The sequence below is a fragment of the Neovison vison genome, chromosome 2 (genome assembly GCF_020171115.1).
Source record: "Neovison vison isolate M4711 chromosome 2, ASM_NN_V1, whole genome shotgun sequence".
In the NCBI taxonomy this organism is placed as follows: domain Eukaryota; kingdom Metazoa; phylum Chordata; class Mammalia; order Carnivora; family Mustelidae; genus Neogale; species Neogale vison.
This window is the reverse complement of record NC_058092.1, coordinates 208,515,642-208,535,947: the sequence shown is the minus strand read 5'-3', so window position 1 is coordinate 208,535,947 and position 20,306 is coordinate 208,515,642. Positions and strand designations below refer to the sequence as shown.

The following is a 20,306-nucleotide window of genomic DNA, read 5'->3' as shown; positions in this document are numbered from 1 at the left end:
CATTTTGGGCACCTAACAAGTATTTGCTGCATGGAAGAGTCAATGATTGGATGTATGGTACTGGGGAAAGGCATTAACAAGGTAATTTCAGATAGTGGAAGTGGGTAATCAGAGGAAGTATACAGAAGATGAGAGTTAGGGAGGTCTGGTGTCTGACATTATTCCCACTCCCCCGTTACCTCACCTTCCTCATAAGTGCCTATGCCTAAAGCCCTTAATTTTTATGATTTCTTGGCCACAGGAGATACTGTTTACATCCTCAAAGTTGGAAATCCAAACATCCTAAAATTTTGCTTGACTGATGACCTCTCCCTTATGGTTCTTAAGCTTTATTCTTTTCACTAAGGCAAAATGGCATAATATCCACAGATTTTTTTCTGTGATGCAAGTGGTGTGCAGTTGTGCTTTTTTTCTTCCTTGTTTTTTGCTCAGCTTATGTGTTTAAAAGCATATGATCTTATTTTTGATAGAATTTTTAAAAATTTATTGATATTTTTCCTCTAGTAATCTTGGAATGGATGTCTGGGATTCTGATGAAGATGCAAATCTCCCATCTAATTCTATGGAAGAATCTGGAGATTGGTCCCCAAATGAAGACTTCCATGGGTAAAAGCAACATAATTGTAGATGAATATTTTATGATAGTTTAGATACATATTAGTGATGATAGAGTAGGGGAGAAAATCCATGGGATTGGGCATCAGGAAGTCTGCATTCAAATCTTGATTCTGCCACTTCTAAATTGTAGGTAATATAGAGCCAATGACATAACGTTTTCAGGCCAGTGTTGTTTAATGTATAACATAAAGCATTGGACAAGATCAGTTAGCCTTTCTTAAGTTGTATTTTAAGGACATATGAAACTAGTATTTTATGAGGTATTATTTTACAGGAATAAAAAGTGTTAAGTCAAATAAATTTTGGAAATGCAAGCTGATGTCACCATGAACACTAGCTTATTTGAAGCCCTTCAAATTCCTGAAGTAAAGAAATTTATTAAATTGTGTTGAACCCAGCATTTCCATAACTTATTCAAGCACAAAACTGCTTCCCCCTCCCTTGACAGAACTAGCATTAACATGATATGGAAGACTAATGTTCTCCAAGCTATTTGGCAAATATTGAATTAGGTAATCTCTGTGATCCCTTCAAAATTTAAAATGCTATGATTCTAAGTAATAATTTATATTCTACCAATATATCAAGAAGTGGATTAAGGTTATCAAATGTTACTAGAATTTCCTCTGACTTACGTATATATAGAGATATATATATGTATATCTTCTATATACATATATATATTTATAAATTGATAGGAGAGAATTTAAATTTTCTTACAACCTTTTTTTTTCTATCTTTCCAAAAAAATGACACTCTTCTCTTGGCATTTTTAAATTTTTTTTAAATTTTTTATTTTTTATTTATTTATTTTTTAAAATTTATATGTTTTATTTTTTCAAATTTTTATTTACATTCTAGTTAGTTAACATATAGTGTAGTATTGGTTTCAGGAGTAGAATTTAGTGATTCATCCCTTACAAATAACATCCAGTGCTGAACACAACAAAAATAATACATATTTTGTATATAGATGCTCAGGCAAGAGTAGACTAGAAGACATAATTAAGAAGTCAGGTATTTTCATCTACACAGAGTCACCTTGGAAAAGGAAGTACAAAATGTAGGGTCAGAAAATACGTTGTTATCGGTAGGTACCTCAAATACCATAGCTGATGTTGCCTTCAGTGAGGGTTGCTGGGGGTAGGGGGGTTGGGAGAAGGGGGGTGGGGTTATGGACATTGGGGAGGGTATGTGCTTTGGTAAGTGCTGTGAAGTGTGTAAACCTGGCGATTCACAGACCTGTACCCCTGGGGATAAAAATATGTTTATAAAAAATAAAAAAATTAAAAAAAAAAAAGGAAGAAAAAGAAAAAAAGAAGGGACAAACTTACTTCTGAATTATCCAAGCCTGGAACTAAGCCTCCTTTCACATATAAAAACAAAGAGCTTGTTTTTACACAGCCTTGATAGCACTGGATTTTCTAGGTAAATCAAGGGATGAATGCATTTAAAGAACTTCAGCTAAGGTTATCTAATATTTTATAAAAGCATATCATTGGCATTTTTTTTATAATCACAGGATACACAATACTATTTTAAATCAAGAGGAATATTTGGCACTTGAATTTTTTTTAAGAGTTTATTTATTTATTTGACAGAGAGAGAGCGAGAGAGGTCACAAGTAGGCAGAGAGGCAGGCAGAGAGAGAAATGGAAACAGGCTCCCTGCTGAGAAGAGCACATGATGCGTGGCTGGATCCCAGGACCCTGAGACCATGACCTGAGCTGAAGGCAGGGGCTTAACCCACTGAGGCACCCAGGCGCCCCTTGGCACTTGAATTTTTAAACTGAAATATGTAGCAAGAAATTGAGATGATCTACTGTGAACTGATTTAATACAAGCTGGACTATACAGTAGTCTTCCATTCTCCTCCTTTTTCTCAGCTTCAGATCTCACCCCAAAACATGAAGCATTTTGCCACCTGAGTGGTACAGCTATTTCTCTCTGCCCTACCTGCCTAGAAGGAGTCCTGACTTGAGCAGGGCCAGGTACTGGGGTAGGCGTTAGGGTGTGCGTGAGACGTGTGAAGAGCTGTATAGAGCTCTTCTGTTTACCCTGGCAGGGCCTGTCTGCTCTGACACAGGCTCTTCCTGCACATAATGTCTGTATCCCCATTCCAAGGAAGCATTTGTTTATCTTCAGTGAAGAAAATCCTTGTGAAAGTCTCAGAATTTGGTGCCAGTAATTTTGTTTTCAGACACTGAAGGGTTTCGTTGTTAATCTTTGTTTAGGTTGTGTTTTGTTTTTATGAAACTTTCCTTTTCTTGTTGCTAGGAAACAAAGTTGTAACTTTTTAGTCAATTATAGTATCTCATCCTGGGTTTTTAAATACTTATTTCTATTTTAAATGCTATCTGTTCCTCTTCTCGACCCTTTCAAATTGGTGTGTTTTCTATGTTATGGAAGTTTGGCAGTTCCTTATGAAACTAAATTGGATTTAGCATACAAGCCAGCATTTGCACTCTTGAGCATTTATCCCAGAGAACTGAAAACTTGTTCACCCAGAAATGACATGAATGCTCATAGCAACTTATTTATAAAACTAAAAAACTGGAAATAGTCAAAATGTATTTATTATTTATACCAAATTATTTATACCAAATTATTTTATACTATAAGCTCCATTAGTAGTTCTTAGGAGTAATTATATAAAAATCAATATATGTTTTCTTACTTCTTCTCACATGAAGTCGGTACAATAATCTAGTGTGTCATCGGTCATATTTGTAAGATTACTTCTTTAACCCATCAGATAGATTATGATAAAATTGAGCTGGTTGTGACATTTCTCTAAATAAAAAAATGTTGTGAAATGTGTTGTGGTCTAGTTTTTAGGGGAAAAAATTACTGTTTAACACCAACACACTTTTGTTTGGAAATCTACAAGTTAATAGTTACAGGAGAGAGTTTGGGGCTCATAAGCACAAACAAAGGAGAAAAATGAAAATATGGCATAATTCAGTTTGGAGGACATCACAATTTATGTCCTGTTGAGCTGAACAAAGGGAGGTTTTGCTAGTGGCATAGATTTATCCTTTATTATTCAAATACTTAGTATTTATAGCCTGTTTTCCCCCCAGCAGGACTGGGAAAAGGTCAAGGCTTCTTAATGACCAGCACCCTCGAAATGATGTACAGATAAAGGATTATGATTATGTCAACAATGGACGTTTCCAGAGGCATGGGGATTTTTATAAACACAAGTGTAGTGACAGCATGCCAGAAGAAAGACATCTGAGAAATTGGGATTTGGGTAACAAAGGACCAGGACCAAGATGTTCATTCTTTGCTAATCACCAGTGTTATGATGTCTCTCAAGAGGAAACAGATTTCAATAACAAGATACATGGAACCAGACTGAGACCATTTCATGATCCCCAGCCTCACAGTGACTGCCGTGAACCAGATGCTGGAGATGATTTTGATTTTGTTAGCAAAGTTGATGGACAAAGGAGACATTCCATTCAGAATCATCAGGCCTATAGCAACTGTTGGGGAAATTTTCCAACAAAAGATTATGGTTTTATCAACAGAAGCTGGGGACAAAAACGACGGCCTTTCTATAACCACCATGAGTACCCACTTCATGGTGATTTTCAGGACCAATTACTTGTACAGAGTTCTCATTTTCTCAACAGGGGTGGTGGTTTTCAAAGGCAAAAACCCTTCTGCCAGAACTATTTTCATGATGAAATGAATTTGGAAGATTTAGAATATACCGATGTCATATCAGAGCACACACGAGGATCTCTACATGACCATTCCAACAATGATTTCTCAGAGAAAATGTCATTGAAAAAATATGTTAATAGAGGTCATGGACAAAGACTACCACATTTTCCAAAGTTTAAAACGCAAAGGCATTTAAGAAATTTTTATTTCAACGGTGTAACAAAACCATGGCATATATCTTCCTGTAACCACCCACATAATGATCCACAAGAACAGGTTCTTTTGGAAGACTTGGATTTTGAACAGGAAACATCCTCACAAAGACCATGGTCTTTTCAGGACTCCCCACTTCCTGATAACATAAATCCTGACTGGCATTTAGATAAGTGAGTCATTTTGTTTTGCACAGTCAGAAATGGTACTTGACTCCAACAAAACACTCAGACTTCTTTTAGATTAGGTATTTGTATAAAAGTGGTATAAATTATCACCCAAAGCTGAAATTCAGATTTATTCTTATATAGATTGAGTTTGTGATGTAGGTTTATTTCTGATGCTGTGAATTATAAATTTACCTTTATTTCCTACAATTGCAGTAAATATACAAATTAGATTTAAATGGTTTAGCTTTTCTCTGTAAGCTAGTAGTAAAAAACAAAACAGAAAACAAGAAACAGATTTCTCAGAGAAATACTGTGACTTTTAGATAAGGATTTTTAAAAATATAGTCAATCCTTGAACAAGAAGGTTTAAACTGTGCAGGTTCACTTATATGTGGATGTTTTACAGTATAGTACTGTAAATGTATTTTCTTGTAAGATTTTTGAATAACATTTTCTTCTCTCTAGCTTATTGTAAGAATACGGTACATAACACATGTAGCATAGGACCACATGTTAGTCAACTGTTTATGTTACCAGTAAGGCTTCTGGTAAACAGCAGGCTGTTTGTAGTTAAGTTTAGGGGAGTCAGAAGTTACGTGTGCATTTTTTACTACACAGGGATCAGCGCCCCTAACTTCCAGTTGTTCAGGGATCAACTGAATTCCTTCTAGCTGTCCTACAAATTATTTTTTCTTTAATTTTAATTCCAGTATGGTTAACATACAGTGTTAAATTAGTTTCAGGTATATACAATAAAGTGCTTCAGCAATTCTGTATATTACTCAGTGCTCATCAAGATAATCCCCATCACCGATTTCACCCTGCCCCCCACCCACCACCTTTCTGGTAACCATCTCTTTGGTCTGTTTTTTGGTTTGTCTTTGTTTGCTACAGATTACTTTTTTTTTTTTTTAAGATTTTGTTTATTTATTAGACAGAGATCACAAGTAGGCGGAGAAGCAGGCAGAGAGAGAGGAGGAAGCAGGCTCCCTGCTGAGCAGAGGGCCCGATGCGGGGCTCGATCCCTGGACCCAGGATCATGACCTGAGCTGAAGGCAGAGGCTTTAACCCACTGAGCCACCCAGTAAAAAAAAAAAAATTACTTTTTAATACACACATGCCAGTAGTCCTCTCTCTGCCATGCTACGGATCACCTCTCAGTGCTGTTAGTTGGGAGCGTCTTAAGGAGAGCAGGGACTGCAGTGAAACTGAAGCACAAGGCAGGAGGAGAGGAGGCCTGCCATCTGAAAGGGAAAAAACATGATAAGAAAGGATAGGAAAAGGGATAGAAATAAAAAGACAATCCAGGAAAATAGAGCACTGTGCTGGGATAGAGAATAAGACCATAGAAGAGGGGAAGGTTTGAGAAAGGAGATGAAGAGTGGAGTTACTATGTGCCTTCCCTTTCAATTCAGAATGTTTCCTCCAGTTGTGTATTATTCTACACGTACCTGGAGAGAGGTGAATTTTACTTGTGGGCTATGGGCTGTCTTGGTTTTATCCAGAAACTTCTTTTTTTCTCTCCTACCTTTCCTACCAGCATCTTCCCTGCCTTCCTCACTTTCTTTACATCGCAGGGCCTATGGCACTGAGAACTGCAGGGACAGTGTGGTCAGAGGCTAATACTGATTTAGTCGCAAAACCATCCTTTTCAATCCTATCCCTGATTGTACCAGTGACATGTAAGCATGTTAGAAAACAAGCATTTCGTGAATCCACATGTATGCAGGGTTTATATACCATCTTGGCAGATCCTGGCCACTGCCTTTAAAGTGACTGTCACTTCTCCCTTGTGGTTTGGGGATTCTAAAACCAATCGGTTCATCTTCACCTGGGTTACCAGTGGCTACTAGTTGATACTAGTTAAGCTAGAACTTTGTTTCATTTCCTTTGTAATAACTTCACTTTATTCCATGATTATTATGTCTTCTGTTGGACAGGGTAAAAGACAAGATTGGTCAATAGAAATCTCACTCCGGGGTGCCTGGGTGACTCAGTGGGTTAAAGCCTCTGCCTTCGGCTCTGGTCATGATCTCAGAGTCCTGGGATCCAGCCCGGTGGCGTTGGGTTTTCTGCTCAGCAGGGAGCCTGCCTCCCTTCCTCTCTCTCTGCCTACCTCTCTGCCTACTTGTGATCTCTGTCTCTCTGTCAAATAAATAAATAAAATCTTTAAAAAAAAAATCTCTCACTCCTCTTAGGACGGCTTTTCTGTTACTGATGATGCTCTGGATTAGGAGGATTATAGTATTCAATAGAGGGCGTGTTTGACTTTCTTTTTCTTGTTCTTGTCACTCAGTACCAGATTTGGGGTCAGGATTATAAGCATCCTATGTGAAAGAATAGAAGTTTCAGTATAAAAGGATATTCCATACTGATTTATATTAAACTACTCAACAGAAATCAGATTGGAGTTTTTGTTTTAAATCACCTAGTTTTTCTTAATTTACTAACTTCTTTAGCCATTGACAGGATGAATTTGGCTCAAAGGTATTCTGATCAAATGGACAGACCTCAAGGAAAAATTGAGATAGACCAAAAGAGACCTTGGTTTGAGGGGGAGAAGGGCAGATGACAGCCAAGACAGGATTTCACCTGACTCTTCCTTTCCACTTCCCCATTACTGACAGGCCCAAGTATAACAGCATATTAACAACTTGGAGAAGGGACTATTGTAGGAAAAGAAATAATTCTTTACAAATACTATCAAATATTTACATTAAAAATATACTGGAATTATCCCACAAATGTATATTTTAGTATAGGTTAATTGAAAGATTTGAAATTTTAAATTGTAGACCTGAAACATACATGAAAAGCAAAATTTACAATTTAAAACAGGTGAGTCATTAGCCTTCAGCTTCTCGGTGTCAAAGAAATATTCTAAAAAAGACTGTCTATAAGCTACATAACCCACTGATTTGCTGCTATACTGAAATGATTCTGCTAATCTAACTTCATAATATAAAAAGGAACAGGCAAATATAGCTGCTATGGTCCTAATTCTCTCTGCAGGGTAAAGAGGGCCCTACCTCCTTTCATGGGAGATGGATTCTTACTTTTACCATATTGCATCATGCAGGGATTCTCCTCCCCACTTCACCATTTGACTCTTGGTGAAAGGGTATACTCACTTCTTCTAGCACAATGCCCCCCATAAAGTCTGAATCCTGTTCTGTGATGATAATTAACCACTTGCTTCTGCGACACTGGCAAAATGATGACAAGTGTTGAATGTTCTGTAATGGGCACATGGGTGCCCATTTTCCTATTTTTGTTTATGTTTGAAAACTCGAATAATAAAAAATTAAAAATAATTGTTTCTGTTACATTATTAGACTGGTGTATCCAGAAGATAACCGAAGAATACATTCTTCACATGGATTGAACGGCAGGAGACAGAACAGACTGACAGCATATTCTTCACAGGAACTCCCATCTTCATGTGTATTCCAAGAAGATGGTTCAGTTGACTATTGTGGAGGCAGAAATCCAAGAGATATGGAACAGCACAAAAGGTCATATTTTTAAGCAACTGATTATAATTAGAGTATGCCTGTCAATTGCAGATCTGGAGAGGGAGCATTATGACTTACCATTAGAAAAAACTGCAATTGGTGCTGACTATTTCACTTTAACAACTGCCCACCACTTATCTGTATTTGCCCCCTTTGCATTATTACTGGGCCAGAAATCATTTCATAATTAAATAAGTTGTATGTCAAAAGGTAACCTATGTTACTACAAAATTAGCCATCTATATCTTTGAATTTTTTGTAAGAGTATTTATAAATACAAAGAAACTATAATGTAGAATATATATAATTACTGCTTTTTCAGAACTGGAAATTTGATTTATTGAGGCTCTGTTTTTAGTTATATATGCTTATGAATGGCATTTCTGGTTGCAAACTTTATAAAAATTAATTTCTTTGTGATTTTTTATTCCTTTTATGAGTAGTTATTGTGGGCATACAGCAATAGATTATAACTTCCACCTAGCTGATTAAGCTACAAAATTATAGAGTTCAAAAACCCATCAGAACTAAATTTTTAAGTCAATAACTCTCTTATCACTGGTAGTGACAGAAGAAGGAAAAATCCATTGTAGACAGGAATAAGGAACCACCTGAGCTTTATAGAATTTTTAGTGTCCACGTAGGCTTGCATTATGGATCATTTACCAGTTTTCCCTTGGGTTTCTACCAAAAGCACAAGGGTAGTACACTGGCAGAAGAGCTGGGAGAAATCCCTCTGAGGCACACCAGGTCTTCACTGAGTGCTAGGCACTGGCTCCCCAAAGGCAGACAGAAATCTCCTGAGGCACAGAAAACTGAGTGAAAAAGAAACCCTTGAGGAATGTTGTGGAAGAGTAAGAGGAAGCTTTGAAAATTGCCCTTGAGCTGGCTTGCTTCCCTGTGCTACTGCAAGTGACGTATGGCAGTCCAGCGGAAGATGACCACTTACCTGAGAGCCAGTAGAAAGAACTCCAGAGGATGCTTAAGTAGTCTAGGTCTTTGATACTCAAAGTGGGCCTGACTGGCACTACCAGGCAGCCTGTTGGAAATGGAGAACCTAAGCCTCACCTCAGACCTACAGAGTCATTTTTTATTAATTAGAATTAATTTCTATTTCAACAAGATTCCTAGGTGAGTTATATACACATTAAATTTTGATAAGCATGACCATTTTTTAAAAGATTTTATTTATTTATTTGAGAGAGAATAAGCGAGAGAGAGAGAGCATGAATAGAGTGAGGAGGGAGGAGTAGAGAGAGAAGGAAGCAGACTCCCCACTGAGCAGGGAGCCCAATGTGGGGCTCAGTCCTAGGATCCTGAGATCATGATCTGACCTGAAGGCAGACGCTTAACCCACTGAGCCACCCAGGTGCTCTGATAAGGATAACTTTTTAAGGTATATTCTGATCCTTAAAATTCTACTTAAATATTATGTGTGATCAGTCGCTGGGTGGTGAGCTATACAGAAACTAAATGCATGGTCCAAGAAGGAAACATTCAATGTAAGTAATGCAAGGAGGTGTCTGTCATTGAGGAACCAGGAGTTGAGCTGGCCCTGAAGTGCTGGAGGAAGATACAGGTCATGTTAAGAGATAATGAAATAAGAATACTGAACCAGAAGTAGTGGTATGGACCAGCTTTCCTGCAGTGGAAAGAGAGGTTAACTAGTACTAATTACAATTCAGGAGGCGGGTACTGTTACCTCCTTAACTAGTACTGTTACCTCCGTTCCTGCTAAAATACCCCTGAGGCCAACTTTTCAGAAAAAAGGAAGTCACTTACCTTTCTCTGAGGAGCTTAAGCTGGATGCTGAATAGAAAGGTCTGAGGTCTAATGCAGGCGTAAACCAAGGGCTGCAGTAGCACAGGGAAGCAGCAGTTTATTCTGACTTGGAGATGTGAACTTGGTCTGTCCTGGCCAAGGCTATAAGAGGCATCTTGTTCCCTCTTCCTCTCTGGTGTCCCTGCCATTCATTTTTTGTAGGAGATGCAAGATACAGGAGGAGGCCTGAACTAAACCTACTGCCTGAAGGCTTCACTGCAGGCATTCCAGCTGAGCTTTGAAGGTAGAGTGGGGCAAAGGTGCTCAAGTTGGGCAAATAACCTGAACAGTGTTGGGTGAAGAAGCAGTCTACCCTGTCTGGAGTGTAGGTAACATCAGAGGGGTGGAGTGGGATGTAAGCCCAGAGGGAGCTCACAGGCATGGTGCAAAAAGCTTTAATGTCTGTTGGAGAGTTTGACCTTATTTTGTAGGCCATGGAAAGCTACTGGCAATTTTAGTTAGGGAGCAATGTGGTAAAGCTTTTTTTTTTTTTTTTTTTTTTAAAGATGTATTTGAGAGAGAGAGGGAGAGAGACAAGCAGACTCTGCATTGAGCATGGAGCCTGATGTGGGGCTCCATCTCACACCCTGAGTTCATGACCTGAGCCAAAATCAAGAGTTGGACGTTTCAGAGACTGGGAGCTACCCAGATGCCCCAAAGACTGTTTTTTATAACGCTTATTCTGGCATTAATAGACTGGAGACACAGCTGCCATTCCTGGTGTCAGATCTTCACTGGGCTGATAATAATAAGATTAGAAAGAGGAATCAAAATGAAAACTGTAGCAAAGGCAAAATGGGCAGGTGATGTTGATGAAGTCCTAGTTACTTGACATAGTGGTGGCACTGAGGCATTAATTACAATTCAGGAGGCGGGGCAGGTTTAGGAGGAAAAATAGAGTTTGGTTTAGGTCATTCTAAATACACACTGCTCCCCACCTAGCTCCCAGGGTTGCCTCCCCTTTCTTCTTAGAACTTCATTATAAGGAGTGATGCTGTTTCTTAGGTGACCGTATCTCATTTGTCATTGACTGATCCATGTTCTCTGGTGAGCTTTGCTATTCACTATACATTCAAAAGGGATATAAAAACAAAAAGTTAACCTAGGTCCTGATGAGGGTATGCCATCACTGTATCACCAATTTAAATTTAGACTTTTAAAATAGATAAATGCAAAAGGTATAGCAATGCTTCTATCACTTGTACAGTCTTAAATGCCACTTTTCTAGAGAAGGTTCATGGAGATACTCCTTTCCCATTAAAAAACCCATTCTCCCTGTGATAAAACCAAATGTACTCAGTTGTATTAGATTCTTGTACAAAATAAAAACTTGGGTAGTTAACTACACATTGTCCTAAATGCATAAAATAAAGAAAATAAACAGATGTATGTTCTCTTAGGAAATCTAGAATAGAGAGCCTTTTTTAGTATATGAGGCCAGTTTGTGAGCTGCTACAGCATCCTGATTAAGGCTCTGGAAAGAAGTTGCAGACTGATGACATTTTGGAAGTAATGACAGTTTAAATAAAGAATATTCTCTGACAAGATAAGTAGACTGTAATGGATAGAAAACACCCTTTATGTTTTAGTTAATGAGACACTGTGGTAGGTTCAGTCATTGTGCCCAATGCTTCACTCCTCTTCTGTATTAAATGAGTCATCCATATCCTTCGCCATAGCCATTCCTCCAGTGTTTCTCCATCTTGCTAATTGTTGGGCTTGGTCATATGACTTATTTTGGTCAGTAGGATGTAGACGAGAGTGACAGAGGCCTGTCCCGGCCAAGGCTGTAAAAGGCATCCTGTTCCCTCTTCCTCTCTGGTGTCCCTGCCATTCATTTTTTGTAAGAGATGCAAGATACAGAAGGAGGCCTGAACTAAACCTATTGCCTGAAGGAGAGCCACGCAGCTAATGTAGATCCATGAACATGAAAATCAAAGTTGATTTTGGATTACCACTTAGAGTTTATTACTGCTAAACTTAGAGTTTATTACCACTCTAAAGTTGTAATAAATTTGAAAGATAAAACTCACAAACAGAAAAGAAACGTGGTTAGTGAGCACAACTAACCATAAGCAACTGTCCTATTCTAACAAGATAGCAACTGTTAGAATGGGAACCAGAGAGGAATCAAACCTGTCTGGGTGAAATTCAGCTCATCTTTCAAACTGACAATATATAATAATATATTTTGATAGTAATTTTAATATAATATGGTAATCTTTGTGAGCTATTAAAATTAATATTCAAATTTACAATTTGGTTATGGAATATAATCATCAAAATTATCTTGTATCATCTTTGAATCCAGATTACATTTTCCAAAAGTCATTCATCAGGTGTCTTGACCTGAATAACAGTCATCTCTGCCTTCACAAAGAAGGCAACAAAACCTGAGGAATAAAGTGAAATTCTGAGCTGAGATCTTAAAGAAGAACAATGTCTAAGAATATTTTAACTTCATATATAACAAATAATAGCAAGATGTTACAGTATCTATGGCTGTTTACTTAAAATTTCCCCTCACTAGAAAGACAAAGTACTGCCTGTATCTTTTTAGGTTTGAATGTATTTTTAGACACAATGCAGTAGACTAGTTACAAATGGTTCTCCCATCACTTGAAATGTAGCTAGTGCTGATTAAGATGTGCTGTAACTGCAATATATATAACCGCTTTCAAAACTTAAAATGAAAAACAAATATTAATAATAGTTCTTACGTGAACTACATGTTGAAATGATAATACCTTGGATATGGTCACTTTCTTAAACTCTTGTTAGCTCTGTGGTTTGATTGCACCTTCCTTTACTTGTTGACTGATACAACAGAGTGAAGTATACCTTTTTTTTTTTTTAAAGATTTTATTTATTTGAGAGAGTGTGAGCAAGTGAGAGAGTGAGCGAGCATGAGCAGGGGCAGAGGGAGAAGGAGGAGCAGACTCCCCGATGAGCAGGGAGCCTGACATGGGGCTTGATCCCAGGACCCTGAAATCAAGACCTGAGCCAAAGGCAAAAACTTAACTGACTAAGCCACTCAGGCACCCCGGAATGAAGTATACTTTTAAAAATGTCTATTTTGCATTTTATATTTCTTATTAATTTAAGAATTGGGTAAGGTGAAAATTTCTCTCCCTCTCTCTCTCTCTCACACACACACACATGCACACACACACTTGCATAACTTCACTCTTTTGTTTACAGAAGTAACCATTTCTGATGTTTTCCCATTATGAGTTCATAGAATAAATTTCCCACCTTCTAAGGAATGGTGGAGCCCAGTTTAGGTGAATGGCCAGGAAGGAATGGTAATCATTTATAACCAGTGGCCAATTCAATATTGAAATCAATTGACAGTGACCCATTTTATTTGGCCCTTCTCATCTAGAATTGCCCAAAGCAGATTCCTGAACCTGCCAAAAAATCATGTTTCCCTGCAAAGGAAATGAGATCAGGTTGTGCCAGCTGATCTCTATGAGTTGAGACTTAAAACAAGTGGAATTTGACTCCAAATACCTTAATGGATTTTTTTTTTCTTGGACCCAGACTGTAAGACAAAAAAAAGGAATAAGATTTCAATTTATTGAAGGAAACTAGTGAATTCTAATTCCAGCTTATTAATGGGCAGTGTTAGAAAAGACAAAACAATAAACTTGGGTCAGAAGACATGAATTTGCATATCTGCTGTACCATGTACTAGTTTGTGTGACCCTTATTTATAAAATGGAAATAGTACTTATACACCCCCATGGGGTTTTTTAAAATCAAAATAGAGAATGTGCGTGACAGTGCTCTGTATATGTAGACATAAGAAAGGAGCTGCTGCTGGCTCTATTTTATGACTTTTTATTTTCATTTTTATTTGATGCAGAATTGCTGTGCAGGGAGCAAGCACTATAATTAAGAAGCCAGGAATATGGGGAATCCTTGATTAGTATCATACACCATGTACGTTACCATGCATAGTACGTGAACAGGATATCAGTGTTGCCATGACAGCCTTTGTGGACTTAAAGCAATATTAAGTCACAAGTCCATCAGGGAACAGGTCATCTGTCTACTTCCCTTTCTCCCATGCCAGTCAGCCCTGTATTCATACAGAGTTAAGTGTGAGTTTAGAAGTTACAAGGAGACAGTCTAGTATATTTGAGAGAGAAAATAATGGTTAAGTGCATTGCAGGCTTTTAGGTCAGCCACTTGGGCAAGTGACTTAACCTCTCTGAGCCTCAGTTTCTGGTTCAATAAAGTGGGAGTGGTAGTAGCTTCCTTCAGACTGTTGTAAGGATTAAGTGAGAAAATGAATGTAATGCACTTGAGCACAGAGCATGGGACATAACAAATGCTCAATAAATACTAAGTTTAACAATATAACCACTAGCACTAGTAGAAAGAGTTTAAAATATTCAAACTTGGCTTCTCCTTCCTAATCCAAGTGCAAGTTCAATTGTGAGTGGCAGAAAAGAAAAACTTCGCATCCACAGTTTGTAAGCTTGTATTCACCTGGTAGTAAAAAAATGACGTGGTTATTCAAGAGATAATAAGGACATTTGGCTTCCAGTTTGTAGGAAAGCTTTTCCTTCCTCACCCCAGCCCCACCCTGCATTAGTTCAGCAGTCAGTCCCCACATCCAGAGATGGGGATCTTGGGACAACTTCAGAGTAACACATTACCACTCCACCTGCTCACAGCAGTCATTAAAGGAAGAAAGTACAGGGTCTCTTCATGTTTCTGTGACAAGGTCCATAGCTGCTGCTTCTCCCACAAAATAGTCCATGGAATAAGTAAATAGAGCCCATACTTGTGTGACAGGGGTAGAAACCACACTTTCAGATTTGGTTCCTGGCATACTTTGATGAGCAAATATCATGACAGAATAAAGGCGTTGTAGCTCTCTCACTACATTAAACCCTGGGACAAAAAGATATGGCATGGCTTTTAAAACTCAATGGGCATCTTTGTGGTACCGCTGATGAGCTTATTTGGCTGTCAACTGAAAGGTTGGTGGTTTGAACCTACCCAGGGATGGCCTTGTCTCCAGCTAATTTCTTGATGGGGAAAATATTCTGGAATTAGTGGTGATGGTTGCACAACAATGCAAATGTGCGAAATGCAGCTGAACTGTACACATTAAAATGGTGGAATTTATATGTATTACTACAATAAAAATAAAACCCCAGTAGATGCACTGAAGGATGTATTTTCCAAACTCTTCATTGTAATTGTATTTTTCTTCCTGATGTGTATACCTACCATGTAGTATGCCCTGATAGCTGAATGCTTAGATGTTACATCAGCTTTTTAAAAAATCTCTGGTCTGGGGGATCCCACTCCATAGAATTTTGGCATCACTGAAGAATATATAACTCATCCACAACCCTGTTTTGGATTGGAATATCATATTAATGATATAAGCACATAAATTCTCTTGCAAGACTCTTTGGCCCTGGCACATATTTGTCTACTCTAGAAAATTCTCCTGTGCAAACAGCAGGATGGAATGAGATTGGTGTCTGCCCTCTCCAAAGGCATTGTATGGCATTCTTCATAAATGGGCAACAGGAGAAAGAAAGGGTCTGTATCAGTACAACTGAATGAGTTCCTGAGATCTTCTCTTGCCCGGTGCAGCTTACCAGCCCAGGACTCAGGACTCTTTTTTCTTCGGGACAAAGTCATGATTGGATTTATTTGTTTGTTTGTTTGTTTTATAAAGAAGAGATCATGAAAGGTAACAGGTCTTTAAGACCCATACAAGCACAGGGTACAAAAGAGAAAAGTGGAGTTGGGAAGAAATCGCAAAAGAGACGATGTCTTCTGGGTAGTCCTTGAGGCAGAAGGTGGTGAATACCTTCCATGGAAAGGCTTCAGCAAAAGCCAAGGAAGCTTCGTGCTGGTCAAAACTGGCCTTGGTGAGCAAGGAAGGATGACCTTGTACACCACTGTGGAGGAAGGTGCTCCTTGGGCAAGTTTTTTTCTCACTTCAGCCAGCAGGTTTCAGCTGCTCCTGCTATACCGTGTCTTTCCAGAAGTATGAAGGCTTGTGAAAGATAAACACGCCTATGATGACTGCTGCAACCAGGATCAGGGAGAAGAGAACCATGAGGAAGACATAGGTGGAGTGGGTCAGAGGTGCGGACAACGGCTGCTCAGCTGGAATCATGTTGGTCAGGTTCAGCATGTAGCCCAGAGTCCACCCGACATTGCTGCTCTGGATCTGTAAAAGTGGGGATAGGCTGTTGTTTCTGGTTTGAAGATGAAATGAGCTTTCATGCAATCCCATCCATAACACAGCATCAGGAAGTGGAGAGCACCACGTTCAGTTCTCTAGCTGGATTACTTTTACATTCTAAGTTGGGAATATGTTTGTGGGGAAAATGGAGCCTGAGCAAGTGATGAAGGAGAGTTTGGAGTCTCACTGCTCTATTCCTGAAATTCAGGGAAATTTGATGAATAACTGTCTAGTGCCTCTGCCTAGAAGAACTTACTTCAAATAACCTTTGGAGATTTGCATTCCTCTTAAGTGAATGCGCAGGGAAGGGTGTGGAAGGCAGGATGGTGACAGAAAGCAGGCAAAGGATAAGACAATAATGATTGTCCCTGGTCTCTTACATCTACATCACCCAGGAATCTCATCCTTAAGTAACTAGGACGTCTTTGTGATTGAGTGAAGGAAGACTGGGAAATAATCCCAGCAAATCAGTGTTACTTTATGGAAGTTGGAATACTGTCCACATGTTCAGAAGGGATTCTTCCTAAATGTTAAGACATGCTCTGGCCCTGCCATCTTCCTAGAGTATTTTCCAGTCACCTCCAAACATACTGGAGTGTAGATAGTCTGTGAATAATAAATAATTTTGAAAATGTTTTTATTACGTGAGTTGTACATGGTCAAGTAGGAAAATTAGGACATACAGATAATCCTCAAAAGCAAAATAAAAACCAGCTATATTTCACCACTCAGAAGTCACTGCTATTATCTTTTTGTGACACATGCTTCCAGGCTTCTCTGTGCATGTCTTTTGCCTTACAAAACATGGAATTAAGTTATATGTAGACTTCTTCACTTAACAATACCTTTCTAAACATTATCTCATGTCTCTAAGGATCATCACTGACATGAACTGCCTTCTAGGTTTATTTTTACTCACTTTATCCAATTATTTATAAATCCTAGAAACGAAGTGATCGGATAAAATGTCATGCATATTCTAAGGCTTTTAGCACATATTGCCACAACAGTCTCCCCAAAGGTTGTGCCAATTTACTTTCTGACCAGTTTCTGTGTAGAAATGCTCCTCTCCCCTAAACCTTTACCATTCAGTACTGGGAACTAAAAATTTGTGATGGGTCCGCTTCCCTTTATGGGGCGCAGGAACCTTCTCTGACGGCATGTATCAAGGAAGTTTCCAGAGTTAGAGGAGTTACCGCCTATGGTTTAGAAATACTAGATCATTCACTGAAGTCCAAAGAATACAAATCACTCGCAAATTTGACACAGACATATCCTTCAGACAGACAAAAAAATTGTGATGAAATTAAAGAAGACTAGGAGGGAAAGATGAGCATTTGAATTAGCAAGGTCAATATCGACATGAGTGTAATGAAAATAGCATCCTTTAGGCTGCTACACCCCGGAGCCTCAATGTTTTTCTTTGCTTGAAGTCACCATATTTTAAAAAAGGGAGTTAATTGTCTTTGCCATTAGTGGGTATGGGTTTAAAAGGTATTATTATAGAGGGCACGGCTTGCATGGAGCACTGGGTGTGGTGAAAAAATAATGAATACTGTTTTTCTGAAAATAAATTGGAAAAAAAAAAAGGTGGAGAAGCACGGCTCTTGATACTTTTGAAGCAGGAATTGCCTATCAATGTGAAGGTTTCTCTATGCCTGGATACCTGCAGGTGGCGCTATGGTAAAGAACAGCAGTGAGGTTGCTTCTGTAAATCTCTGGCTAAGCCTGCTAAGCAAAGACCCCCATTGACAATCACTCATCTTCTTTCTCCTAAGCTTTCAGATTAGTCAGCCTTGAAGCGACAACCAACAAGACCTGCAGTCCTTATAAGAAGCCATAATAATCATTTCCAGATCATGGAAGGGGCCTTTGGGATGAATGTTGAAATCAGCAAACAGAAACACTGAGACTACTGAAACACAGTTATATTTAAGATCTCACTGTTTTATAAGGAATTAGTCGCTGCTGCATGAACCAAAAGAAGAGGCTGAGAATGCCCATAGCTCTCCTTGGATCAGAACACAGCAGGGCCTGATACAAAATGTCAGCTTGGGTTAGAGGTGAAATGGTACAACAGGACATCAGACTGACTTCTACCTCTTTCAAGCCCAAAGCTGCCTCAGTCACCCAATCTCCCCACAACCTAACAAGTCCCCAACTTACCTTGCCCATGAAATGAATGTTCTTCCAGGAATCCGCTGTGAAACCATAGCCATTCAGAAGGAGAGAGAGGATGTAGGTTCCAGAAAAGCAGTATTCACTCAGGTACTTCTCCTTCACATCAACAAAAGATGTCTTCAGCTGGAAGTGAAGTGAAAGAAATATCACAACAGGCACCTCACAACGGCTCCTTTCACCATTTGAGTCGATTGAGACAGGAGAAAGGCCCACCTCCCCCAGGCCTGAGCGCTGTCCTCTTTAGAGAGACCTGGGGATGGCGCTGCACTCCTTCAGTGGGTGCAGGGCTATAGTTCAGGGTCTGCTAAGGAAACTTTTCCTCCACTGGGTTCTGTGGGATATCAACAAGTGCTCCAGGAAAACAATGGTTTCCATGATCTAGTAAGTTCCAAAACACAGACTTTCAGTATACCTCTTCACCCCTTCAGAAACTTCCATTTCACAATCACATTAACATTTTAAAAACTGAAAAATCTTGCATGAAAGAAATCCATCAGTCTGTTTAATCAGACTTTTCTATGTTCTTGACCAGACTCTGAGTTCAGAGTGTCTGAAGGAATTAGTGCATCTGAAGCATGTTTAAAAAAGAGTGTCATAAAAAGTCTTGCCTCTCATGGGGCGTCTGGGGAGTTCACTTGGTTAAGTGGCTGCCTTTGGCTCACTCAGGTCATGATCTCTGGGTCCTGGGACTGAGCACCACATAGGGCTCCCTGCTCAGCGGGGAGTCTGCTTCTCCTTCTCCCTCTGTCCCTACCCCATTCATGCTTCTTCCATCTCTCTCAAATAAATAAAATCTTTAAAAAAAAAAAAAAGCCTTGCCACTCGATTTAGTACCTGGACAAACAGTGTTGGGGTCTCCCAGGAGCTTATTAGTCCTCACCCCAGAACTACCAGTACAGAATGTGTTGTTTAATGTGATCCTCAGGTGAACACATGCATAGTAAATTTTGAGAAACCCTACAACACAGTTTAAGACATGTTTTGCTCAGCACTGCTAACAGTGCCAACATCTCACCTTCTGTCCTCAGCCCTTACCTGACCTCTTTTGTTGCTTATAAGTCATGCAAAGGGGTCTTTTTGAGTCCACGTGTTTGCTCACCCCACTTCCAAATGAAGGCTGCCTGCTGACTCTTACCTCTCCTGTTGTAAATATATGCCCATATGTCCACAGCTTGCTCTGCTCCTTGCTGGCCCTCAGAGAACAACAGACGAGAACATCTGTAGCTCAGCCCTGAGTTTGTCTGCTGCCCTATTCCTAGGCTCTTGAAAATAGGCATTCCCTCCTGGACACCTTGGACAGGGAGAGAACTAATACTTGTTAAACATATATCAAGTACTAGGAATTGGGCCAGATGCCTTATATATAGGACTCCCTGACTACCTGCCCGTCCACTACCACCACCCCACTTTTGTCCAGATTTTTCTCTCTCCCCAAGCAACTCCTCATCTCTAAACTCCCTAACTGCTAGCTGGGGTCTGTTTCTCGCTTGGTTTCTGCCAGCCCCCAATCTCTAAAAGGCTAAGTCCACACCTAGCCTGCCTTGGTCTGCTCTGGTGGAATTCTCTGAATGACCCAACATGGAACTTGTCTTTTTCTCATAGTCCTAGAAACAAACTACTCTTCGATCAGCTCCTCTGTATGGGGCATTCTCCCAAGACCCTGGTGTGACATCAGTGCCTATCCAGATCCTGCCCCCATCTTACAGTAACTGCACTCTTTTTTTCCCTTCATGGAAAGACTTGTCCAATTTGATGTAGTCTCAGCAGGCCTGTTAAACAAAACCTGGTATGGAATTCCAAGAATCCACTTGGGCCAAACTGGAAAGTGCTGCAACCCACAGGTCTTTAAAAGCTGGCCTCTCCCTTGGGGGAATGCCATTTTGGTCTAAT

At 39.4% G+C, this 20,306-nt stretch overlaps 2 protein-coding genes across 7 annotated transcripts in view; one reads left to right on the top strand and one right to left on the bottom strand.

Annotated features, from left to right (window-relative positions):
* The window catches only part of LOC122900961, a 58,043-nt gene extending 49,340 nt beyond the window's left edge, over positions 1 to 8,703 (top strand). Inside the window, exons 8-10 of one of the 3 annotated variants that reach the window (XM_044240212.1) lie at positions 505 to 606; positions 3,705 to 4,679; positions 8,012 to 8,703. In XM_044240212.1, coding sequence (XP_044096147.1) covers positions 505 to 606; positions 3,705 to 4,679; positions 8,012 to 8,204 — 1,270 coding nt within the window. In that variant the 3' untranslated portion in view covers positions 8,205 to 8,703. Of the gene's footprint in view, positions 1 to 504; positions 607 to 3,701; positions 4,680 to 8,011 lie in introns of all 3 variants that reach the window. The other 2 variants (XM_044240211.1, XM_044240213.1) reach the window with 2 other exon arrangements.
* A 5,136-nt stretch (positions 8,704 to 13,839) lies between these two features.
* The window catches only part of ENTPD1 (ectonucleoside triphosphate diphosphohydrolase 1), a 97,504-nt gene continuing 91,037 nt past the window's right edge, over positions 13,840 to 20,306 (bottom strand). For all 4 annotated transcript variants that reach the window (XM_044240210.1, XM_044240207.1, XM_044240208.1 and 1 more), the window contains 2 exons: positions 18,402 to 18,539; positions 13,840 to 16,220 (listed from right to left, as the gene is read on the bottom strand). In XM_044240210.1, coding sequence (XP_044096145.1) covers positions 16,014 to 16,220; positions 18,402 to 18,539 — 345 coding nt within the window. In that variant the 3' untranslated portion in view covers positions 13,840 to 16,013. The remainder of the gene's footprint in view (positions 16,221 to 18,401; positions 18,540 to 20,306) is intronic.